General features: G+C 50.1%; 1 protein-coding gene across 2 annotated transcripts in view; it reads left to right on the top strand.

Moving 5' to 3' along the window:
• ACACA (acetyl-CoA carboxylase alpha) overlaps positions 1-22,864 on the top strand; it is a 103,680-nt gene that overhangs the window by 10,355 nt on the left and 70,461 nt on the right. For both annotated transcript variants that reach the window (XM_066563406.1, XM_066563404.1), the window contains 26 exons: positions 178-310; positions 853-991; positions 2,045-2,154; positions 2,629-2,710; positions 3,073-3,171; positions 4,082-4,188; positions 4,723-4,833; positions 4,937-5,146; positions 5,646-5,816; positions 6,436-6,597; positions 7,237-7,400; positions 8,156-8,306; positions 8,773-8,876; positions 9,386-9,467; positions 10,715-10,860; positions 11,513-11,663; positions 12,863-12,997; positions 13,362-13,508; positions 13,679-13,867; positions 14,417-14,517; positions 14,623-14,711; positions 15,724-15,848; positions 18,947-19,060; positions 20,838-20,951; positions 21,547-21,636; positions 22,112-22,230. In XM_066563406.1, coding sequence (XP_066419503.1) covers positions 178-310; positions 853-991; positions 2,045-2,154; positions 2,629-2,710; positions 3,073-3,171; positions 4,082-4,188; positions 4,723-4,833; positions 4,937-5,146; positions 5,646-5,816; positions 6,436-6,597; positions 7,237-7,400; positions 8,156-8,306; positions 8,773-8,876; positions 9,386-9,467; positions 10,715-10,860; positions 11,513-11,663; positions 12,863-12,997; positions 13,362-13,508; positions 13,679-13,867; positions 14,417-14,517; positions 14,623-14,711; positions 15,724-15,848; positions 18,947-19,060; positions 20,838-20,951; positions 21,547-21,636; positions 22,112-22,230 — 3,345 coding nt within the window. The remainder of the gene's footprint in view (positions 1-177; positions 311-852; positions 992-2,044; positions 2,155-2,628; positions 2,711-3,072; positions 3,172-4,081; positions 4,189-4,722; positions 4,834-4,936; positions 5,147-5,645; positions 5,817-6,435; positions 6,598-7,236; positions 7,401-8,155; positions 8,307-8,772; positions 8,877-9,385; positions 9,468-10,714; positions 10,861-11,512; positions 11,664-12,862; positions 12,998-13,361; positions 13,509-13,678; positions 13,868-14,416; positions 14,518-14,622; positions 14,712-15,723; positions 15,849-18,946; positions 19,061-20,837; positions 20,952-21,546; positions 21,637-22,111; positions 22,231-22,864) is intronic.

Genomic DNA, 22,864 nt, shown 5'->3' with positions numbered 1-22,864 from the left:
TTAACAGGAGTCACCCCTGTAAAACTGAGCACCAGTCTGAGGGTCTGGAGGCCAGGAGAGATTCTGCTTGTCTGACTGGGGAGCGTGGCCAAAGAGAACTTTCCCATTACTCACACGCTTTGTTTTGCTGCTGTCCAGCTGTCCTGACAGGTTGTTTCTGTCTGTCCCTCTCCCCAGGCCCAGCATGTCTGGTTTGCACCTTGTCAAGCAGGGCCGGGACAGGAAGAAGGTGGACGTGCAGCGAGATTTCACCGTGGCTTCTCCAGCAGAGTTTGTTACTCGTTTTGGAGGCAATAAAGTCATTGAGAAGGTAACTCCCTGACCTGTCCCAGCATATTCCAGCTCCTCTCTGCAGCTCTGCCTTGTCTCTCTCTAGGGCTGTACATTGCAGGTATCAAATTACTGATGTTTCTGAGCTTGGAAGTTGTGCTTCTGCCTGGAATCATTGTGTTTCCTCTTTCTATGTAATAAACAAATATCTGATTATTTTAGCTTAAAGTAATAAGAAAAAAGATGTGAGTAAGCCAGAAAGATACAGAGGGATTTAGAGACAGAAAAAACAAAAGCAGACTTGGAAAACATTAAGAAATGTATTTAAAAATGCTTAATAATTTGATTTGAGTCTTTCTGCTCTTAAATCCAACCGAGGCATAACACATTAAAATTTTATGGTGAAACAGGAGCTGCTGTCTGAACTGACGGGCCATGAGCTGGATGCTGGTTAAAAAACTGCACAGCCCCAAACTGGGCAAAAAAATCTGTGTGTGGGGGGGGGGAAATAACTTCTTCAATGATTGTTGATTGTTTTGTGCTATTTAGACTCTATTTGATGCCAGCTTCTGATGCCCCCAGGTGCTGATAGCCAACAATGGCATTGCAGCAGTGAAGTGCATGAGGTCCATCCGGCGCTGGTCCTACGAGATGTTCAGGAACGAGAGGGCCATCAGGTTCGTGGTCATGGTCACCCCTGAGGACCTGAAAGCCAATGCAGGTGAGCTGGGCAGGGTCACAGCCTTCTCCTGGCACAGCCCTGGGCATGCAGGGGGGGAATGGACCCTGCCCTGCCAGCACTGGGGTGTTTGGGCAGGCCCGTGCTCCCCAGAGCCAGCCCTGGGAGGAGCAGCTGGGAGGGCTCAGCCTGGGGAAAAGGAGGATTTTAGAGTGAGTAAAGCAGGGTTTTAGAGTGAGTAAAGCAGGGTTTTAGAGCGAGTCCTGCTCTAAAAAAGCAGGATTTTAGAGTAAATCCTGTTCTAAAAAAGCAAGATTTTAGAGTGAGTCCTGCTCTAAAAAATGCAGGATTTTAGAGTGAGTCCTGCTCTAAAAAACCCAGGATTTTAGAGTGAGTCTTGCTTTATAAAAGCAGGATTTTAGAGTGAGTCCTGCTCTAAAAAAGCAGGATTTTGGAGTGAGTCCTTCTCTAAAAAAAGCAGGATTTTAGGGTGAGTAAAACAGGATTTTAGAGCGAGTCCTGCTCTAAAAAAGCAGGATTTTAGAGCGAGTCCTGCTCTAAAAAAGCAGGATTTTAGAGCGAGTCCTGCTCTAAAAAAGCAGGATTTTAGAGCGAGTCCTGCTCTAAAAAAGCAGGATTTTAGAGTGAGTCCTGCTCTAAAAAAGGATTTTGGAGTGAGTCCTTCTCTAAAAAAAGCAGGATTTTAGGGTGAGTAAAGCAGGATTTTAGAGTGAGTCCTGCTCTAAAAAAGCAGGATTTTAGAGCGAGTCCTGCTCTAAAAAAGCAGGATTTTAGAGCGAGTCCTGCTCTAAAAAAGCAGGATTTTAGAGTGAGTCTTGCTTTATAAAAGCAGGATTTTGGAGTGAGTCCTTCTGAAAAAAAGCAGGATTTTAGGGTGAGTAAAGCAGGGTTTTAGAGTGAGTCCTGCTCTAAAAAAGCAGGATTTTAGAGCGAGTCCTTCTCAAAAAAAAGCAGGATTTTGGAGTGAGTCCTTCTCAAAAAAAAGCAGGATTTTGGAGTGAGTCCTGCTCTAAAAAAGCAGGATTTTGGAGTGCTGTTAGATTTGCAGCCTGAATGGACCCCCTGTGTTTGCAGAGTACATCAAAATGGCAGATCACTACGTGCCCGTGCCAGGAGGACCCAACAACAACAACTATGCAAACGTGGAGCTCATCCTGGACATCGCCAAGAGGATCCCAGTGCAGGTGAGAATGTCACAGACACTGAGCTGTGTCCTCTCCTTCAGGAAGGAGCTGTGCCTGGGGAGCAGGGCAGGACAGAGAAGCTGGAATTCCAAACCAGATGGGCACCCCAGGGCAGCCCGTGGGACAGTGCAGTGGCTGTCCCAGTAGGAATATCTGCACAGAGGGAGGTTCCCTGCAGCCCTGCACTTTCCTGCACCCAGATCCTCCTCACCCAGGTCCTCCTCAGGTCCTCCTGATCCAGATCCTCCTCATCCAGATCCTTCTCAGCTCTTCTTCAGCTCCTCCTCAGCCTGCTTGCACTTGCCTGCAAGGTGCAAGCCATCCTTTAAATTCAGCACACCCTGCAGCTCAGAGGCTGTTCTGAGGCTGTTTTCCATGAGGAAGAGAAAGACTTGGAGTGTTTGCATGTGTCTGTTTCTGCTCACTTGCTTGTTGCATTCAAACAAAGAGCAAATTGTTTGTTTTCTCCCGCAGGCTGTGTGGGCTGGCTGGGGCCATGCATCAGAGAACCCCAAACTGCCAGAACTTCTCCACAAAAACGGGATTGCTTTCATGGGTGAGGAGATGGACTGCTCTGCTGATGTCTAGACCTTGTTTGGAGGTGGGGAGGTTTAGGGGGGGTAGAAACCCTGAGTCCAAGAGAGAGCCATGAGGAATGGTCTGCAGTGCAAGATGGATGAAATGTTCTTTGCAGCTGTTCTTGTATGGAAGAAGGGGAAAGTTTTCCATAACATCCTTTAATGTTGAGATAAAAAAATCAGAAAAGATTCCTGATAAATCAGATTGTCCCTGTTCTCATTTTAAAGAGGGCTCAGTTTTATGGGAGGAATGGAGTTTTTCCTAAATCAAACTTTTAGACCTTGCCCGAATGTCTGAAGCCCCTGTGTCTCTCTCATGCGTTGTCTTTGCTCTCTGCAGGTCCTCCCAGCCAAGCCATGTGGGCCTTAGGAGATAAAATTGCTTCTTCCATCGTGGCTCAGACTGCTGGCATCCCAACTCTTCCTTGGAGTGGCAGTGGTAAGAGGGAAATTATCCTGTGCTTATCAAGAGCATCCTGATGTTCTTTCCCTCCAGCATGTCCAGTTTATAAGCTCTGTGCACACAAGTGTGTACCTGGAGATGTTCCATGTGTTCAGGGTTTCCCATTTGTGCTGTTTGCCCAGCACACTGGTGAGGTGCCTGGAATCAGTGACATTGGGGGTGGGATGAGCCTGGAGGGGTGGGAGAAGCTGGCAGCCTGCAGAGGAGGGATGGGAGGAGAAGTGAGAAAATGTGCAAGAAGTTCTTCCCTGGAGTGAAGCTGATGCTCACCTGCTACACCCAGGCCTTGCAGACACCTGGTCTGATGGGAGGTGTCCCTGCCCTGGAACAAGGTGATCTTTGAAGTCCCTTCCAGCCCAAAGCCCCCCATGATCCTGTGCAGTTTTGGAGCCCATGCTCTGCTGCCATGGAATTCCTCTGCAGCTCCAAAACTCTGTAAACAGCAGCCTGCTTCTCACAGATGAATGGAGGAGGATATGATGGGTTGGATAGAAATGCTTGCTCCCCAGAGATCAGGAATGCTGCATTCTGCACACTCCTTCTCTGAGGGCTCCCAGCCCTTGCTCAGGCAGCTGTGGCTGTCACTTGTGTCCTGCAGTGGCTCCTCACAGCCTGGCAGCACAGGGAGCTCAGAGGGTGAGGATGTTTCTTGTGTTTAAAGGCTGTGATTTGTGTAGGCTGCGCACATTTTAACCGTGGCTACACAGTTAAACTCAGGGGCTTCTTCTGCCCCAGGGGCTGGGACTTGATCCCTGTGAATTATTGGATAGACAGAGGAGATGAATGGGTTCATTCAGAGGGGCTTTATCCGACTTCAGCTGGAAATACAGACTCCAGTCTGGCTTTGTCAGTTTGTGGTCTGGTTTTAAGTCACTTTGTGCTCCAGGGCTCCGAGTGGACTGGCAGGAGAACGACCTCCAGAAGCGCATCCTGAGCGTTCCCCAGGAGCTCTACGAGAAGGGCTACGTCAGGGATGCTGATGATGGCCTCAGGGTGGGTCTGGGGGCTCTAGGGTGGGTCTGGGGCTCTCAGGGTGGCTCTGGGGGCTCTGCAGGTGGTTGTGGGGCTCCCAGGATGGGTCAGAGGCTCCCAGGGTGGCACTTCATATTTGGAATTTCTCCTCGAGGAGGAGTTTTAGAATAAGAAATATTCCTGGCACAATACAGGATTTGGAGTTTTCCTTTGTGAAGAGTGGGGGTGCAGTGTGTGATTTTTTTCATGTTACCCAGGTTTTTAAATTATTTTCTGTATTATATAAAAGCTTTTCCGTGAATTCCTAGATTTAATGGCATTGAAGCACTGACAAAGGATTTTGTGGTCACTTGCAGAGGTCAGAGTTCTCTGTAATCACAAAATCCCTGCTGATTTTTCCAGCTACAGGCACTCTTGCCAATGGAATATTTGGTTTCTATGCCATTGGTTGCTAAATAGTCAGATATGGATGTGAATCAGAAGGGAAATAATGATATTTTCCCTGGATTCTGCTGCCTTTTTGTCCTTACCCTGCTGTTCCGCCCCTTTTGCCAGGCTGCTGAGGAGGTTGGCTACCCTGTCATGATCAAGGCCTCTGAAGGAGGAGGAGGAAAAGGGATCAGGAAAGTGAACAACGCAGATGACTTCCCCAACCTGTTCAGACAGGTGATGCTCCCACCCCCCTGGGCTCGCTCAGGTCCCCGTGGGACCTCAGCACTGAGGGTGCCTCTCACACGACGTGCTCTGCCTCCCTCTGCCCCTGCTGCAGGTTCAAACAGAGGTGCCAGGCTCCCCCATCTTTGTGATGAGGCTGGCCAAGCAGTCCAGGCACCTGGAGGTGCAGATCCTGGCAGACCAGTACGGCAACGCCATCTCGCTCTTCGGCCGCGACTGCTCCGTGCAGCGCCGCCACCAGAAGATCATCGAGGAGGCCCCAGCCTCCATTGCCACCTCTGCAGTGTTTGAGCACATGGAGCAGGTGAGAGTGCCTCTGCAGCTTGCCCTGCCCTGGCAGGACTTGGTATTTTTGTTTTGCATTTGCATTGGTGAGTGTTTTAAAGGAGCAGTAGAGGGTTGTGTGTTTCCGCCTGCTTGGTGTGGGCAGGCGCTCACATTTCCACACCAACAGCTCCTTTCAAAGATAAATGCCCCCCAAAAAGGGGAGGGAAGTGTCTTTTAAATCTGTTACCGTATTAAAAGCAAGTTTCAGGAGTTGCAGGAATTGCCTAATGTTGAGTGTTGCAAATATTTACTTCAAACTCTGCCTTCTGTGAATTGTAAATGAAATAAGTCAGAAATCAAAACTCCTGTCCCACTGGCTTTTCTCTTGGGCCCGTTACAAGTGTTGGGGTGTTTCAGAATGCCAGCAGAAACCTGAAGCGGGTGTGGTGGGTGAACGGAGCTAGCAGGGGTGACTGGCAATGCAATTCTTGTTTTGTGTGACTGGCAATGCAATGTTCTTGTTTTGTGTGTCCCAGTGTGCGGTGAAGCTCGCCAAGATGGTGGGCTACGTGAGTGCAGGCACTGTGGAGTACCTGTACAGCCAGGATGGCAGCTTCTACTTCCTGGAGCTGAACCCACGCCTGCAGGTGGAGCATCCCTGCACTGAGATGGTGGCAGATGTCAACCTGCCAGCAGCACAGCTCCAGGTGAGCACACAGATGGAGTTTCCCATCTTTCAGCGAGGTCAGCAGTTGTTTGAAGCTCCCCAAGGGCACCCGGGGATCCCTCAGAGGTCCTGTAGAGAGCAGTTGTTGGTGTGCTGTGGCTTGTCAGTCCCTTGTGTGTCCCCCCAACTTTCCAGCAGTGGGTGGATGCCACAGTCCCCTCAGTAAGGCTCTGCATGATTTTCTACTTCTTTTTCGAGCTGTATCTATAAAAAAACCCCAACTAATGAACAGAGAAAATGGGATTTTGCTCCATAAGGATGCAGCCAGCAGCTGGTTCTGCAGATTGCTCTCCCTACAGTTTATAATTGCAAAATTCCACAGTTTCCTATAACTAATTAGGGCCCTTCAGGCTCACTGGGACCTCAGTATATTTTTAACAGGCCTAATGCATGCCCATCCTCAGCTGACCTGGCACTGCCAGCTTTCCCTGGAGCCTTTTAATCAGTCAATGGAAAATGCTGGCTGGAGGGCTTAAGGTGGATATTGCACTGAGCTGAGCTGTCCTGGGAAGCGTGAGTGCTTGGCTCTGTGAGGAGACAAGCTCAGTGGTGGGGCTTGTTTATTTGCTTATTTATTTATTGATGTTTTCCCTCCTCAGATTGCCATGGGGATCCCCCTGCACAGGATCAAGGACATCAGGGTGATGTATGGCGTTTCTCCCTGGGGGGACACAACCATTGACTTTGAGAACTCGGCCCACGTGCCCAGCCCCCGTGGCCACGTCATCGCCGCCCGCATCACCAGCGAGAACCCTGACGAGGTGAGGCCTCCCCTCCGGGCCTGCTGCTCGCCATCACCCTTGTCATGAAAAATCCTTTCCTTAGGGGTTTTTTCCTCCTGAGAAGCAGAGAGGCCTCAGGAACACAATGTAAACAGTGGTTATCTGCTGCTGTGGAATGCAACAGGTGGATCCATGATTGGCCCATCTCAGATGTTTGTAATTAATGGCCAACCACAGCCCAGCTGGCTCGGACAGAGAGTCTGAGACAGAGCCTTTGTTATCATTCTTTCTGATTCTATTCTTAGCTTAGCCAGCCTTCTGAGATGAAACCTTTTCTTCTATTCTTTTAGTATAGTTTTAATATAATATATATCATAAAATAATAAATCAAGCCTTCTAAAACATAGAGTCAGATCTCTGTCTCTTCCCTCATCCTAAGACCCCTGTGACCACCATCACACTGGCCTGCCCAGGGCCTCTCCCTGCTGCTGCTGCTCAACATTTTGGCAGCAAATTTAAAAGATTCTTCCCTTACCTCACTTAGACTCCGTTAGACACAGCCTGAACTTGTTATACCACGTTGCAACATCAAGAGCTGTCCTCATAACCCTCATTCTGGGTTATTCACCTTTTCTTTAGGGCACAGAGCAATGTCTGTGTGTCTGTCTGTCTTTGCAGGGGTTTAAGCCCAGCTCTGGCACGGTTCAGGAGCTGAATTTCCGCAGCAATAAGAATGTCTGGGGCTATTTCAGCGTGGCTGCTGCAGGAGGGCTCCACGAGTTTGCTGATTCCCAGTTTGGTCACTGCTTCTCCTGGGGGGAGAACCGTGAGGAAGCCATCTCGTAAGTGATGTGGGAGGCCTTGGGAATTGCTTGGCTTTGTCCTCTTTGATCCAGGGAAAACAAGGCTCCTTACTTCTAGGAGCTTCAAGAGCAATTTCCCCATCTTTATCTTGTCTGGCCACAAAATGGAAAACTTCTCATCCTATCTTGATCTGCAATTCCACTGTGTTGCACCTACATTTCTACACTTTTTGCTTCATTTTCTTTCTTTTTCTTCCTTTCTGTTTCATCCCTGCCTTGTATACCTGCTGCTGGGCTGTGACACAGCTACCACAGGGTGAAAATCTCTCTTTAAAGCATCCCGGTGAAGGCTTCTAACAGGGAAAACATTGCTAACCTGACTGACCAATGCTTCAGGATGGTTTGTGAGCCATGGAGTGTCCTCTGTGGTGTGGGATTTCAAGGCACCTGGTCCTAAGGCAGACCTGTCTGACCTGTCATCCATGTTTTTCATCCAGAGCTTTTCCCAGTTCCACTCTGGCTGGGGTGGACACCACATCTGTCTGTCTGTCTGTCTGTTGTACACTCCTGACACATGGTAGGACCCTGGGTGATGATAACAGGGGGAACTCCTGATCCCACTGAGCTGCTCTTCACACCAGCAGCAGGGAGATCATTATTCTCCCATTCCCAACCATCCCTTCAGGACCCTGCTCCATCCAGTGCCTGCGCTCCTCTGCTCTGACCTTCAGGTGCTTTTCTGTCTGCAGCTGCCAAGGGATGGGATAGATAACAGGGCTGCTTTCCCCTTTCAGGAACATGGTGGTGGCTCTGAAGGAGCTGTCCATCCGAGGGGACTTCAGGACCACTGTGGAATACTTGATCAAGCTGCTGGAGACAGAGAGCTTCCAGCAGAACCGCATCGACACGGGCTGGCTGGACCGGCTCATCGCCGAGAAAGTGCAGGTGCAGCTGCTTCCCCTGGCAGGGACACACCTGGCAGGGGGCAGGGGTGGTGCCTGCTGCTGCTAAAGGGTGTAGGAATGGTTGCTGGCCACTTAATGAATAAACATTTTCAGTGGCATTGCTTCCTACATATATCGGAATCCTAGGTCGTCCCTGTTGGGGAAAGTTGGTTCTTAAAGTTGTCCAGAAAAGCATTGAGACCAATGTTATGTTTGGAATCTGGGACAGATGATAGTGGAAATGTTGTTGGAACCTCGAGATTTGATCCAGGCAGAAGAAAATGTAATTTTAAGAGTTACAGAAATAATGGCTTCTGTGTAGAGTTCACATGGCTGCCACACCAACTTGATTTTAAAGAGTGTTGGCCATGAACCAAAAATGGAGCTGAGGCTGCTGATTCTTGTAGCTGGGTGTTCAGCTTGGGCTGAGGCTGGAGGAGGTGTGACTGTGGCTGTCCCTTTTTTAGGCTGAGAGGCCTGACACCATGCTGGGGGTGGTGTGTGGGGCCCTGCACGTGGCTGACGTGAGCTTCCGAAACAGCGTCTCCAACTTCCTGCACTCCCTGGAAAGGTGAGAGGCCAAGCTGATCTCTAGGAATTCCTGCTGCTGTACAAGTTCTGTCCAATCCAGTCCAGCAGTGCTCAGGGGCTGTTATCTGCTGGCTGTTGCCTGGCCCCAGGGAGCTCTTTATCTGCTGAGAAAACTGGCAGGTATCTGCATCTCCAAACATCCCCTGCCGGCTGCACAGATTGCTTTGGTTTCTAGCAGGAGCTCCAGGAAATGGCTCAGAAACATGGAGTTCTTGCTCTGTGTGCTGCAAGGGCAGCATTAGGGAGTCTGGAATCGCCCAGGAATGAATGGAAAGGAGAGCAAAGCTGCCCTGTGTGGCTGGAGGGACTTTGTTTGACTTGGTCAAACTGATTCGTGTCTCTCCTAAGAAGAGACTCTATAAAAACCTACTCCCATCTCTCTGCTAGTGTTTCCTAAAGCCTTGCATGCATCTCTGAAGCTTTTTGGACCCCTGGTAGTCCTTTGGTGGCTTGTGGAAGATCAGTTTTGTTTTGTCCTTCCCTTTCCAGGGGCCAAGTCCTCCCTGCTCACACTCTGCTGAACACGGTGGACGTGGAGCTCATCTACGAGGGACGGAAGTACGTGCTGAAGGTACAGAGTGGGACCCACCCTGCTGCCCTGGGCTGGGCATGGCCACCTGTGCTGCTCTGGCCTCCTCTTTGCACACATCTGTGCAGGGAGTTCTGTCTGAGCAGGGCTGATTTGCTCTGCTTTAGTGGGTGAAGAAATCAGCAGGCAACACCCCTCGCGTCGCCCCATTGCAATGTCCCTGTAAACATTTCAGCCTCTTGCTCTGAGCAGGGTGAAATTTGCTTTGTTACAGGCAAAAACTACTATAAAGTAATTTTGTTTTGGTTGGCCAGAACTTCCAGCTGATTTTTCTGAATGTTTAGGTCTGCTCTGCTGGGGTTTTGACGCACCAACGGGACAGAATTTGCAGCAATTTTTCCCCACATTGTTGCTTTTTTGCTGCATGCAAAAGCCCCATGTTGCAAAACCAAACATATGAAAGTTAGGAAATATTAGATTTAAGGTTGCCTGTGCAATCCTCTTTAGCTTCCTAGAGCAAATTTGTGATGGTGAAGTTTTTAATGGCAAGACCATAGGCTGGTTTTTGCAGCAGTGAGAATTCTGCACCTCCCTGGATTTATCTTTGATGAGGAATAGAAGCATTGAGCAGCAGCTGAAGTGTTCTTTAAAGGATTTACCCAGCTTCAAATAGCAGCTCTGGGGCAGAGACTGGGATAGGATCCCTTTCTCAGGGAGAGCACTTGTTGCTTTCCCTGAGGGACAATCTCTCATTTTCCCCCCAGATTATCTCCTCCATTATGCAGTGTAAGTGCACAACTGTGCCTTGTAAGGAGATGAGGATGAGCAAATTGTGATTGCACAATCAAACCTCAACCTTCAGTGCAGAAGTGTGAGAGGATTAAATCAACATTCATGGACAGCACTAGTCCTGGCATCTCTTGGCTGCTGTGTCACAGAATCCCAGACTGGTTTGGGTTGGCCCTTGTAAAAAGCCCTCTCTCCATTTTTCTTGTGGGCTCCCTTCAGGCCCTGGAAGGCCACATTTAAACCTCTCCAGAACTTCTCTTCTCCAGGCTGAACAATCCCAATTCTCTCAGCCTTTCCTCATAGGAGAGCTGCTCCATCCCTCTGCTCAGCTCGCTTGCTTGCCTTTGTGACCCCAATTTTTTCACACGACATCAAACACCTCCGTCCCTCTTCATCAATCCCCCCCATTGCAGCACCTGGAAAACTCTGTGTCGTGGCAGGCAAGACCCTCGATGCTGTGCTCAATCCACTGGGTAATTCCCATTCTTGTGGCTTGGCAGGTGACCAGGCAGTCTCCCAACTGCTACGTGGTGATCATGAACAGCTCCTGCGTGGAGGTGGACGTGCACCGCCTGAGTGACGGGGGGCTGCTGCTCTCCTACGATGGCAGCAGCTACACCACCTACATGAAGGAGGAAGTGGACAGGTAGCAACCTCTGCAGCTCCACCTTTAGCATTTGCACAGCCAAAACGAGGTGTATTTGTGACTTTATGCTTCCCAAAAGGTCTTCAGGGATGGGACTTCTCTCCTAGGAGGGGTTTGCTGGGTGTGCTGTGGGTGAGTTTTGAGACTTGGCTACTGTTAGAAGAAGGATCTGGCTGTGCACCATGTGGAGTCCATATTCTTCTCCATGGTCCTTAAAAGTGACTTTTGAGATTATAAACCCCAAAAAAACAGAACCTGAAAATCGTTAAAATTCTTGTAATTCCACAGCTGCTTTAGAAATAAAGACAAGAAATAAAGACAGGCTGTTTCAGTGCATCCCCTTAAAATTCCCTGCAAGGATCAGAGCAGTAAGGGCAGTGAAAGGCATCCCCAGCTCTGGAATGTGAACTCTGCCCCTTCTGCTGTGTTATCTTCTGGGAAAAGTAATGGATCTGCTCGGGAGGACAGGGAATTTGGGTAACTCTGGGCTGCAATCTCCACCTCTCCGTTGGTTGAGGCGCTTTCCCGTAGTTTTGTTTCGAAGTAGAACAGGGAAAGCCAGACTGGATTTTCCCTTCCCCACACCTTCCCCAATGAATTCTGTCCCTCCCTGGGGATTTCTGTCCTGCTGATCTGTCCTGCTGTCCCCCAGGTACCGCATCACCATTGGGAACAAGACCTGCGTGTTTGAGAAGGAGAACGATCCCTCCATCCTGCGCTCCCCCTCTGCTGGGAAGCTGATCCAGTATGTGGTGGAGGATGGGGGACACGTGTTTGCAGGCCAGTGCTTTGCAGAAATTGAGGTAAAACTCCCAGAGAACTGCTTGGGACAAAGCTCAGGGGGAGGGGTGTTGGGTGCTTTGGGACTGGGAGTTGAACATGAGGGGTCATTCACAGTGTTTAATTTGCAAATTTTAACCTGAAGTACAGCGGGAATCATCAGTGAGAGTGATGGGGTGGGGAAGAAATTTAACAGCAGAAATTTGAGTGTTAATGACTGTACACCAAGTGATGAGGAAAATTTCCCAAAAATCCTGAGATTATCACCTTCCTGAGATTCCAAGCTGGGATCCATTCCCAGCTGAGGTGAAGAAGGCCTTCTCCTCGTACTACTGACACAGACTCAGAGTTATATGCCAAGATGAGGTAACAAACTTTATCCTGGTTAGCTGATCATTTATCAGGTTGATCCCAGAAGTTAATAAGTGTCACTCCTCCCTTCTCCCTAGGAAGTTACTTAACTCTTACTGAGGAGGAGGAGGAGGATGAGCAGTTTCTGCATCACGATGAGGAAAGCACAAGGGGTTGTGTAGGAGTGTGTGGCTCAAAACAGATTTGAGGGAGGGGAAGGTGTGTGATGACAGAGGGGCAATTAAACCAGCTGGGGACAATGTGTAGGAGAAAAATATCAAGACAGAGATCCAGCTATTTTATGTAAGTGCTTTTGCACTGCAACAGGCCATGGCTAAGGAGGCACCACCCACACAATCCCTGTGGCTCCCCATGGTGTAGAGCAGAGCAAGGGTAAAACCAAGCTGGCTCCCCCATACCCAGCCCTCCTGCTCCAAAGGCAGCAGCTCTTGATCTAAGGAAGCATTTCTATCTGGGAAGAGCTGTCTGAGAGCTCTAGAAAGTGATCCTGGTTCCCTCTGCTTGAAGTGAAGATGTGGCTGCAGCCTTTGAGAGGAGCCTTTGGAATGCAGCAGGAAATTGTCTGCTTTGTTCATTGTGCTGAGTGTGGGACCTTTCTGAGTCCCCTGTTGGTTCAGGCAGTGTGAGCAGTGACATTCCTGAAGTTCCTGCTGCACTATTTTGTGGCCAGTTATTCTGTTCTCCCATTCACTTCAGTGTCTGGGTTTTGTTCCCAACCTCTGTGCTTGTGAGTTTTGGGGACACCTGAATGCAGGTCTGTCTGGGGTGGGACACTGCCTGCTGCCCCCCAAAACTAGAGCCATTTTGGGGCACATGGAGCTGAGTGTGTAACCTGCTTTCCTTGCTACAGGTGATGAAAATGGTGATGACCATAACAGCAGGAGAATCAGGCTGCATCCACTATGTCAAACGCCCAGGGGCAGTCCTGGATCCAGGCTGTGTGATTGCCAAGCTGCAGCTGGATGATCCCAGCAGGGTTCAGCAGGTGAGGAGTTGCAGAAGGCACAGATTTTGTGGGGTTTTAAGGAGGGAGCAATGTTGAGAGTGGTGCAGGATGTTCCAGTGAACCAGTTTCCCATTTGTGCGTTGTACCGGAATTGTCACTTCACTGTTTATTTGTCTCAGATCAGGACTGGCACTGAGATTTTTCTCTCCCTCTCTGATTCAGGCCAAACTTATCTACCATTCCTGCTCTCTGCTCACCTCAGTGCTGTTGTGGGGATTGTGCTGTTGTGGGGATGTGCTCTGGGAATCCTTGCAGGTTAACCCTTGGCTCCAGCCGAGGGTGGCTGGCTGTTCCCAGGGCTGGTGGCCCACAGGAGGCTCAGTGAGGCTGTTCCCTGTTGCAGGCTGAGCTGCACACAGGTACCCTGCCCCAGATCCAGAGCACAGCCCTGCGGGGTGAGAAGCTCCATCGCATCTTCCACTACGTGCTGGACAACCTGGTCAACGTGATGAATGGCTACTGCCTGCCAGAGCCCTTCTTCAGCAGCAAGGTACTGGGGGCCTCTCTTCCAGAGCCAAAACAGCCTTCTTGCAGCTCAGGGAAGGGCTGGGCAATTTTCCTGCCACGAGGGACGGGATGTTGGACATCACCCCTCTCCTTTTTCCTCTTGTTGTTCTTTCTCTTCTTCTTTCTTGCCTTCACTGCCTTGCCTCTCTCCAGGTGAAGGGATGGGTTGAGCGTTTGATGAAGACCCTGAGGGATCCATCTTTGCCCCTGCTGGAGCTCCAGGACATCATGACCAGTGTTTCTGGGAGGATCCCACCCAACGTGGAGAAGTCCATCAAGAAGGAGATGGCGCAGTATGCCAGCAACATCACCTCGGTGCTCTGCCAGTTCCCCAGCCAGCAGGTGAGCAGCCCCCCTTCCTGGAGGGGTAAAAATTGCTCTGGGTTGGGGCACCCAGAGAGAGAAAGTTCCTTTACATGGCATGGAGGTTAACTGAACCTGAAAGGTGTGTTTGAACAGGGGGTGCTGATGGTGGAAGATCCTTACCTGTGTCACTTCAAGGCTTGTCTCTTGACCTGTGCTGCAGGGTCCCTGTTCCCTGCTCAGTGTGGCTTTAACCAGGCACACTGCTGGGAACACTTCAATCTTAGCAGTGGCCCTGTGGGCATTTATTTCCTTTTGGCTTGGTACATGTGCTGCAGTGCAGTGGAACCTCAAAATAGGATGATTTTGAGGGAGGATAGGATGATTTGCCAAGGGAGGCCAGGTGGGGTGAGGAGATGCTGGAAGCTGATTTCTCCATGGTATGACACAGTGCATTGATTTTTGTATCACTGGCAGGTCTTACCTTCCTTTGCTAGAGTCTGCTGTGTCTCTGCCGTGTCTCTGCTGGTTGTCCAGCCCATTGAGGGTTTTCCCTGTGCTTTTTTTCCATGTCCCTTTCCCTCTCAGATTGCCAACATCCTGGACAGCCACGCGGCCACGCTGAACCGCAAGTCGGAGCGCGAGGTTTTCTTCATGAACACGCAGAGCATCGTGCAGCTGGTGCAGAGGTGAGCCCTGCCAGGGTGTCCTGCAGAGCAGGAGCCCCCCCAGCAGCCATGGCAGGGGCTGGCTGTGCCTTCAGCTTGCTCAGGACTGCCTTGGTGCCCCTGCAGGTACCGCAGTGGCATTCGGGGCCACATGAAGGCCGTGGTGATGGATCTGCTCCGGCAGTACCTGAAGGTGGAGACTCAGTTCCAGCACGGTGAGTTCCTGGGCACACCAAGGATCTGGTTTCTTAAAGAGCTCTGTTTGGTCCTGGAAAGTCCACATGGGCCCTTTGGGGAAGGTTTGCCCTCACTTTGTGCTGAGGTGAGGTGCACAGGCTTGTTTTTGGGGTCTGCAGTGGGACCCTGGGTTTTGTAGAGGAGGTTCTGTCCCCCAAAGCTCAGCTGAAGCTGAGAGGTGAAATCAATGCCTTGCACTGCTGGATCCAGGCACAAGATGGCAATGGAGCCCTGGCTAATTCTGAGGCTCTGGCTCTTACAGGTAGTTCAGATTCCACTCTTCTTTTGTCCTGCTCCATTACCTGCCCTGGCCTAATGGTACTGCAGATTCATTTCCACTTCAATTTGCTGGCAGCAGAGGATGGTGCAAGGCTTTTTGCTGTTATTTCATTTTGGTTGTCATTTGAATGAAAGTCTGAGTTCCCTATTCCTCTGTCAGAATTGCTCACAAAGGAGGCATTTGGTGTTGGAGCTGTTTATTAAGAGTGGGATGTTAGAATTAAAGTTTGCAGTAGGTGATGGTGGGAATGATTCCTTCCCAAATTGATTGTGTGGACCACAGAGAAACACAGAATGGTCTGGGTTGGGAGGGACTTTAAAGCACATCTCATTCCACCCCTGCCATGGGCAGGGACAACTTCCACAGTCCCAGGGTGCTCCAAGGCCCTTCCAGCCTGGCCTTGGGCACTGCCAGGGATCCAGGGGCAGCCACAGCTGCTGTGGGCACCCTGTGCCAGGGCCTGCCCACCCTCACAGGCAGGAATTTTTCTCAAATACCCAACCTAACCCTGCTCCCTGTCAGTGTGAAGCCATTCCCACTTGTCCTGTAACTCCATCCCTTGTAAATAGTCTCTCTCCATTGTCAGCTCCCTTCAACCCAAGCAGATCCTCAAAAAATACTCCTAGACAAATACAGACACATCTAGTAACTTGCAGTCCTTGCCACAGAGGTGTGAAGGGTGGAAAAGCAATGTGCATTTCTGCCTGCAGGTCACTATGACAAGTGTGTCTTCACCCTTCGTGAGGAGAACAAGAGCGACATGAACGCCGTGCTGAACTACATCTTCTCCCATGCCCAGGTCACCAAGAAGAACCTGCTGGTCACCATGCTCATTGTAAGTGCCTGCTGCTTGCTTGCTCTCTTTCTTTTTATTTTCTCTCTTTTTATTTTTCTCTTTTTTCTTTTTATCCCTTTTCCTTTTCCTTTTCTTCTCTCTCTTTCTTTCTCTCTCTTTCTTTCTCTTTCTCTCTCTTCCTCTCTTTTGTCTTTTATTTTACAACCATAGTGTGGTCTGTTACTGCCCAAAATACATCCAAAGTAGCCATCCACAAAATAACTCTCCAGAGCAAGAAAAGTGTCATAGTTTCCTAGACCCAAGCTAGGTTTCTTAAATTCTCATTTGTAAGATGTAAGGATCCTGGTGTTCTTTCTTCCTGGCTCTCCTTTTCCCCCTTTTTTCCCCCTTTCCCTTTTTGGTGTGTGGTGTGATTGTAAGTAACGCTTGCCTTAAGAATCTCATTATTTGAACACGGAGCCATATTTCCTCTGAGAATTCTGGAGTAGCTTTGAGCTGGGGCTGTTCATTTCTCAAGTAATCACGCTGGCGTGATGGAGAGAGAAAATGGCAGCTGTTCACAGCTCAGGCCTTCAATTTTCTTCAGAGTCCAGTCACTCAAGTGTGTAATTACACGGGGGTGCCGGCGAGGCGTTAGCCCTTGTCAGGGAGCTGGGCTCAGGCTTTGCTGCTGCCTTTGCCAATCAGTGCAGGCACAGCCAGCCCTGCCTTTGGCTTGTTGTTGTCATCCTGATCAGTCCTTGCTAGAACAGGACTGCAACTTTCAGTCTGCTTTGTCACCTGCTGCGGGCCGTGCCTCGCTGCCTCTTGCTGTTGTGAGGGGCACTGGGGAGACCTCAGAGAGCCTGCCTTGTCCCTTGCTCTTGGGACATTCTTCCCACCATCACTGCCTGTTAGTTCTGCTCAAGTGAAGGCCAACTTGAGCCAGAATCACCAGGGAGACCCTGGTGGAAGAGCCACTCCTGGTTATCTGAGCCCACGGTGCTGCCTCTTGGGGGGCACAGGGATTTCCTCTCTGCAGTGGGAACAGGAGCTCAGGAGGGACACCATGGTCACCCTTGGCACAGCTGGGTGTCCCTGAGCTTCCAGGCTCTCCATGAACCAAAAGACCATCACTCCTCTCCCACCTTGTGGCTCCAAATGTGCTGTGGTGTGTTTGGTGTGACCATGGTGGCAGCTGTGGTGTGTTTGGTGTGACCATGGTGGCAGCTGTGGTGTTTTTGGGGGTCCAGGCTGTTGGTGTGTTTGGGGTCAGGGCAGCCTCTCTGCCTGTGGGGCTGTTACTGATGGATCCAGGAGCCCATTATTAACCAGGGGCTCCAAGGATGCCTTCAGTAATGCTGTTGTGCTGCCATCACTCACCTTTTAGAGGCAGCAGGCACTGCAGGCAGGGTGGGAGCTGCTTCATCCTTCATACATCTGTTGAAATATGGTGTGATTTGTTGTTGTGTGTTCATTTTCTGGGCTTAACTTATGCACATTCTGGCCTGAGCAGGATGGAGTGGCTGCTGCCATGGCAGGGTCCCCTGTCCTGTGGGATTTCTGCTCCCTGGAGCAGCAGCACAGCAACTCCAGGAGTTTGTGTTTCAAACCCAGCAGTTCCTGAGTTCCTCACTGTCCCCACCATGCCCTGGGCTGGATAAATGCACTGAACTTGCTTTGGGAGCAATTACACTCATGTTTGGTGGCCCAGGGCTGCCCAGGAGGGGACAGAGTGAGGAGCTCAGGTGTTTTCTCAGGTGTTTTCTCAGGTGTTTTCCCAGTGGTTTTGGGTCTGGTCTGCCTCCCTGGGAGAGCTGTGCCATCATCCCTGGAGCAGCCTGAGTGGAGCTGGGGAGAAGGGGATCAAGAGCAGAGTGAGGGAAGAGCTGCTGAGCCTTGGAATCTCGTGAGCTGTGGTGCAGTTACTCACCCTGTGGGACTTCTGTATTATTTGGCTTTGGTTTTTAATTTATTTTCCCTGGCAGGTTTGTCAATCCCACCTGCTGCACAGAGGTTTCCCCTTATCCTTTTCTATTCCTTGGCTCTTCAGATGGCCTGTTCTGGTCTGTAGGTGTTTAGGATCTCTTTAGACTTTTAGGCACCAGCTCTTTTCTCGTGGCAAATCCCTGTTTCATCTCACATTTCCCTGCTATGATTAATTTATCAAGACAAGCTGTTAAGTGCTGTGTGGAAGAATCACGTTAGAGGCTCCTAGAGGCTTCCCAGCTTCGGGGTGGGAGGGAGGAAGCTCACAAGAAGTGTTGAAGACTGTGGGATTATTCATGGGAATTGAAACTATTTTTGGAAGGAAGTCTCTACTGTTGGCATTTTTTGAATGGATGAATTCAGAAGAGTTTTGGAACAGCATTAACACTGTGAGTTTGTGCTCTTCAGTTTTGTTGTTTTATCCAGCCAATTTAGGCAGTAAGGAAAGCTTGTGGATTTGCTCAGATCCAGGATTCTCTGGTTAGAAGGAATATTATGGAGTCAGTCCAGTACGGTGGCAGGAAATACAGAACATTATTCATGGCTTTAGTTAGCTTTGCTTAGCCTTGTCAGAGCAGTGACAGATCCTTTTCCTGGCGTTGGCTGAAGCTGCACAAAGCGTGGGTGGTTTGTGGCTGTGGAGTTGTGGGGACTTCTGAGGTTTGAGGTGTTTTTTAGGTGGGTGTCAGGAGGTTCTCTGGCAGTGTAACTCTGGTCACCCTTCATGGGGAAGGCTTGCTGGCCTTCACATGTTCCACAAGGTGTCTGGCTACAATTTAAGCTCTTTGAACTTTGCATTGGTGCAAACTTCTGTACCAGAAGGAGAAACTTGTGGTACAAACCTGAAACTGGGGAATGGGAAAAGGTTTCCTGAGTCTCTCTGAGAAGTCAGCATTTCTCATGTCTTTGGGTGCCAAAACATGTGCTACAAATAGGAGAATGGAGATGATGCCTGTCCCTTCTTTCACTGTTAATTTATGTGTGTGAAATTGTTGAATGCTGAATGTTTGTGTCCTTGTCAGCACAGAGTTGCAGGATGATTCAGGTCAGGACTGCTGGGCATGGCGTGGTCCAGCCTGAGTGTGTGTTTGCAGGCTCAGACTCCTTTGGGAGAGCACGGGTGATGTTTTCCCTCTGCTCCAAGCATTTCTTGTTGTCTGTGTTGCCAGGACCAGCTGTGTGGCCGTGACCCCACCCTGACAGACGAGCTGATCAATATCCTGACAGAGCTGACCCAGCTCAGCAAGACGACCAACGCCAAGGTGGCCCTGAGGGCACGGCAGGTGAGGCACCTGCCCAGGTGTGACCGTGATCACAGGGATCTTGTGTTGAGGGAAGAGATGAGGATCTGACTCCGTTTTTCAGAAGGCTTGATTTATTATTTTATGATATATATTACATTAAACTGGACTAAAAGAATAGAAGAAAAAGTTTCGTCAGAAGGCTGGCTAAGATAAGAATAGAAAAGAATGAAAGAATGAATAACAAAGGTTTGTGGCTCGGACAGAGAGTCCAAGCCAGCTGGGCTGTGATTGGCCATTAATTAGAAACAACCACATGAGCCAATCCCAGATGCACCTGTTGCATTCCACAGCAGCAGATAACCATTGTTTACATTTTGTTTCTGAGGCCTCTCAGCTTCTCAGGAGGAAAAAATCCCAAGGAAAGGATTTTTTATAAAAGTTGTCTGTGACACCCAGGCTGCTCCTGCCTGCAGCTCAGCCCTGCAAACCCACAGCTCCTCATGTTTGTCTTGATCACTGTGCACATGGGGACAGTAGGTTCCAGTGAGCAGCACTTTGACAGTGAAGCTAATTAACAGTGATTAACTGTGGTGCATTCCCAATCACTGTCATATTTAAATTCAACATGCATTCCTTTGTCCCTGCTCCTCCAAAAAAAGTTTTGTCTGGCTCACACAGGGGTTAACTGTGAGTAGCCTGTGGTTTGTGTGATGGAGGAGGTGGAAATGTGTGGCCACTGTGGTTTTTGGTGGTTTTGTCATAGCAGCACAGGCTGCCTGGATTGTGCAGGAACAGCATGGACAGGCTCCGTGGCTGGAGCTGGAACTCCTGGTTCCTCAGCTGCCTTTCAGTTGTGGATCCGTGTGTGCAGAGAACAGGGAGAGCCATTTGCACAAGAACGAGCTGTTCTTTGCAGCTGCTAAGGAATTACCACAAAGAGCTATGCTGCCCTTTTGCAGGGCTTCTCCCACCTTTGAGTTGTGCTTTGTCAATTTTGTTCTAACCTGGAAATAACTGGAAAAACTCTGGATGCGGTAAATTCCAAGAGCCTGCTGCAGAACTGATTTGAGTGTCACACAGGCACCCAGATATTGTTGTGACCTTCCTCCTCAGCAGTTCATTGAGCCCTCCCTCTGTTGCCAGGAGGGGGTGAGAGGTTTCCTGACAGCGCTGACCCCAGGGTGTGATCACTGCTCTCCCTGCACACTCCCCATCTCCAGCCTAACGCAGGAAAGCTCACACTTGGGGGGGTCTCTCCTTTTATGTCAAAGCTTGGCTGTTGAAGATGAGCAGGGTGTTTGAAGCTGCTCAGTGACCTTCTGTTTGCTCCAGGATTGTGTTTGTGTCCTTGAACCGTTCCGCTATTGAACCTCCCCACGGCAGCTGGGGATGGTGCTGCAGCCCTTGTGCTGCTCTTCCACTTCATTTTCCCTGCAGGCTGCTTCCATTTCCTACCTCTGCATCCTTCACCTTGGGCATTTGATGCCTGGCCCTGGTGGCCGTTCCCTCCCCTGCCCAGGGGCAGAGCCTGGGTCTCCCCACAGCTGCTCCCTGCCAGCTCTGCCTCCCCACGAGCAGCTGGGCAGGCAGCCCCAGCCCTGGCAGCTCTGCCCTGCCAAATCCCAGGCACTGATGGAACTCGATTGGAGCTGTTCCCTGGGGAATTGCCAATGACACCAAGAGAGCAGACACACAAATGAGCTGGGGAGGGGAGAGGGCACGGGAGGCTCTGGCTGCCTCCCCAGGGATGGAGCAGGCTGCTGCTGCTGCTGGCCCTGCATGGCTCCTTCCTCTGACCCTGCCTGTGTTTCCCCAGGTCCTCATTGCCTCCCACCTGCCCTCCTACGAGCTGCGCCACAACCAGGTGGAGTCCATCTTCCTGTCTGCCATCGACATGTACGGCCACCAGTTCTGCATTGAGAACCTGCAGGTACCCCCAGCCCCTCTCCTTGGCTCCCTTCTCGCTGACCTTCACATCCCTCTGCCTTCCAGCTCTGCTGGTCTGGTGTCCAGCTTTGCCCTGGGTTTTGTTTCTGTCCCTGTGCCACTGTGGGGATGGCCTGGTGCCAGTTCTGCACCTCCCTCCCAGGGCAGAGCAGAGCAGAGGTGCTGGTTCCTCCTCTGGGCACCAGGCACGAGGAGATGGATGGAGCTGTGCCTGGGGGAGTCCAGACTGGGCATTAGGAAAAGGTTCTTCCCCAGAACAGAGGGTGCTGGCACTGCCCAGGCTCCCCAGGGAACGGGCACAGCCCTGAGGCTGCCAGAGCTCCAGGGCAGCTCCAGGATGAGCTCCTCTCACATGGTTTCAGTTTTAGTCCTGTGAGGAGCAGGGAGTTGGACTCAGTGATCCCTTCCAACTTCAGGTTTTCTGTGGTTTAATATAAAAAAAGTCATAATCCTTGATAAACAACAAGAAAAGCTTAGAAATCAGAACTAGCCAGGCTTGATTTGGGGTTTTTCCTTTTCTGTCTGATCCTGGTTGTAAGACACTCTTTTAAACCTCTGCTTAATGTGATCTCTCCTAGAAACTCATTTTGTCTGAGACATCCATCTTTGATGTGCTTCCCAACTTCTTCTACCACAGTAACCAGGTGGTGAGAATGGCAGCTTTGGAGGTGAGTTTATTCCCATTGAAAAAACTCATATTTCAATTTTCCTGTGGATTTGGTTTGTTTTGAGCACTGTCTGCAGCTGTTTTGTGCAACTCTGCTCAAGATCTAAGAGAGCTGTAGGTTGTGTGGGATTGGGCATGCTTAGAATTAATGTTAACAGCATTAACACTGATAATTGAGTGAAATTTCAAATTCAAGTTACGTTTGTGTGAATACTGAGGTTAGAATTAATTTTAACAGCATTAACACTGATAATTGGGTGAAATTTCAAATTCAGGTTTTGTTTGTGTGAAGACTGAGGTGCTTGGAAGGCAGAAGTGAAGCTGCTGCCAGAGCACAGGATCGTAACCCTGATGGTTCTGGCCTTTCTCAAAGAACAAACTCTGGTTGAATTGGAGTTTGTCCAGCTGCTCATTTGCGGGGATCTGTTTGTTTTGGACCCTTGAGAGGTGTCTGATGGCTCTGTGTCCCTGCCCAGGTGTATGTGAGGAGAGCCTACATTGCCTACGAGCTGAACAGCGTGCAGCACCGCCAGCTGAAGGACAACACCTGCGTGGTGGAGTTCCAGTTCATGCTGCCCACCTCCCACCCCAACAGGTCAGATTGCCTCTGCAGGGAGCTTTGGGAGGGGCTCACCCTGCCCTGGCAAAGGGAGCTGGCACCAGGGCTGCTGGAGAAAGGGGGTTCATTTGAGCAGGATAGTTTTCATGAATTTTCTGGTTTTTAGCTTCAGCTTGGGTTGGAAATGATCTCTGGAATGTCAGCTCTGGCTGAATCCAGGGCCTTCCAAAAGATGCAATTCCAGACAGAATAATCAATTAATCAGAATTTTAATACAGAGCAGTCAAACAGTCTCTGTCCCTCTCCTGCCAGCCCTTTCTGGCTGCTTGTGTGGCTCTGCTCCTTCCTGCCTTGGCTGGATAGGGTGACATCTTTTGTAGCACAGGATTCTTTGATGGAGCAGACCAAGATCAGAGTTCTATACAAAATGCTGGGCTTGGCACAGTTTGATTTTCAGTTTTGCATTCCTTGTGACCACAACCAAAAGCATCCAAAACCAACCAAAACCGTGATGGTTTGGGCTGCACAGCAGTGGTGATAGGGGCACTTTTCTTGCTGCCTCCTCCTGGAGAGGAGGGAGGCATCTCCAGTTCAGTCCAAAAAAGCAAACCCGATTGTCAGAACTTGCAGCACCATAGGATCAGAGCGATTTGGCTTGGGAGGACCTTGC

The sequence above is a fragment of the Molothrus aeneus genome, chromosome 20 (genome assembly GCF_037042795.1).
Source record: "Molothrus aeneus isolate 106 chromosome 20, BPBGC_Maene_1.0, whole genome shotgun sequence".
Lineage (NCBI taxonomy): Eukaryota > Metazoa > Chordata > Aves > Passeriformes > Icteridae > Molothrus > Molothrus aeneus.
This window is presented reverse-complemented; position numbering and strand designations above follow the sequence as displayed.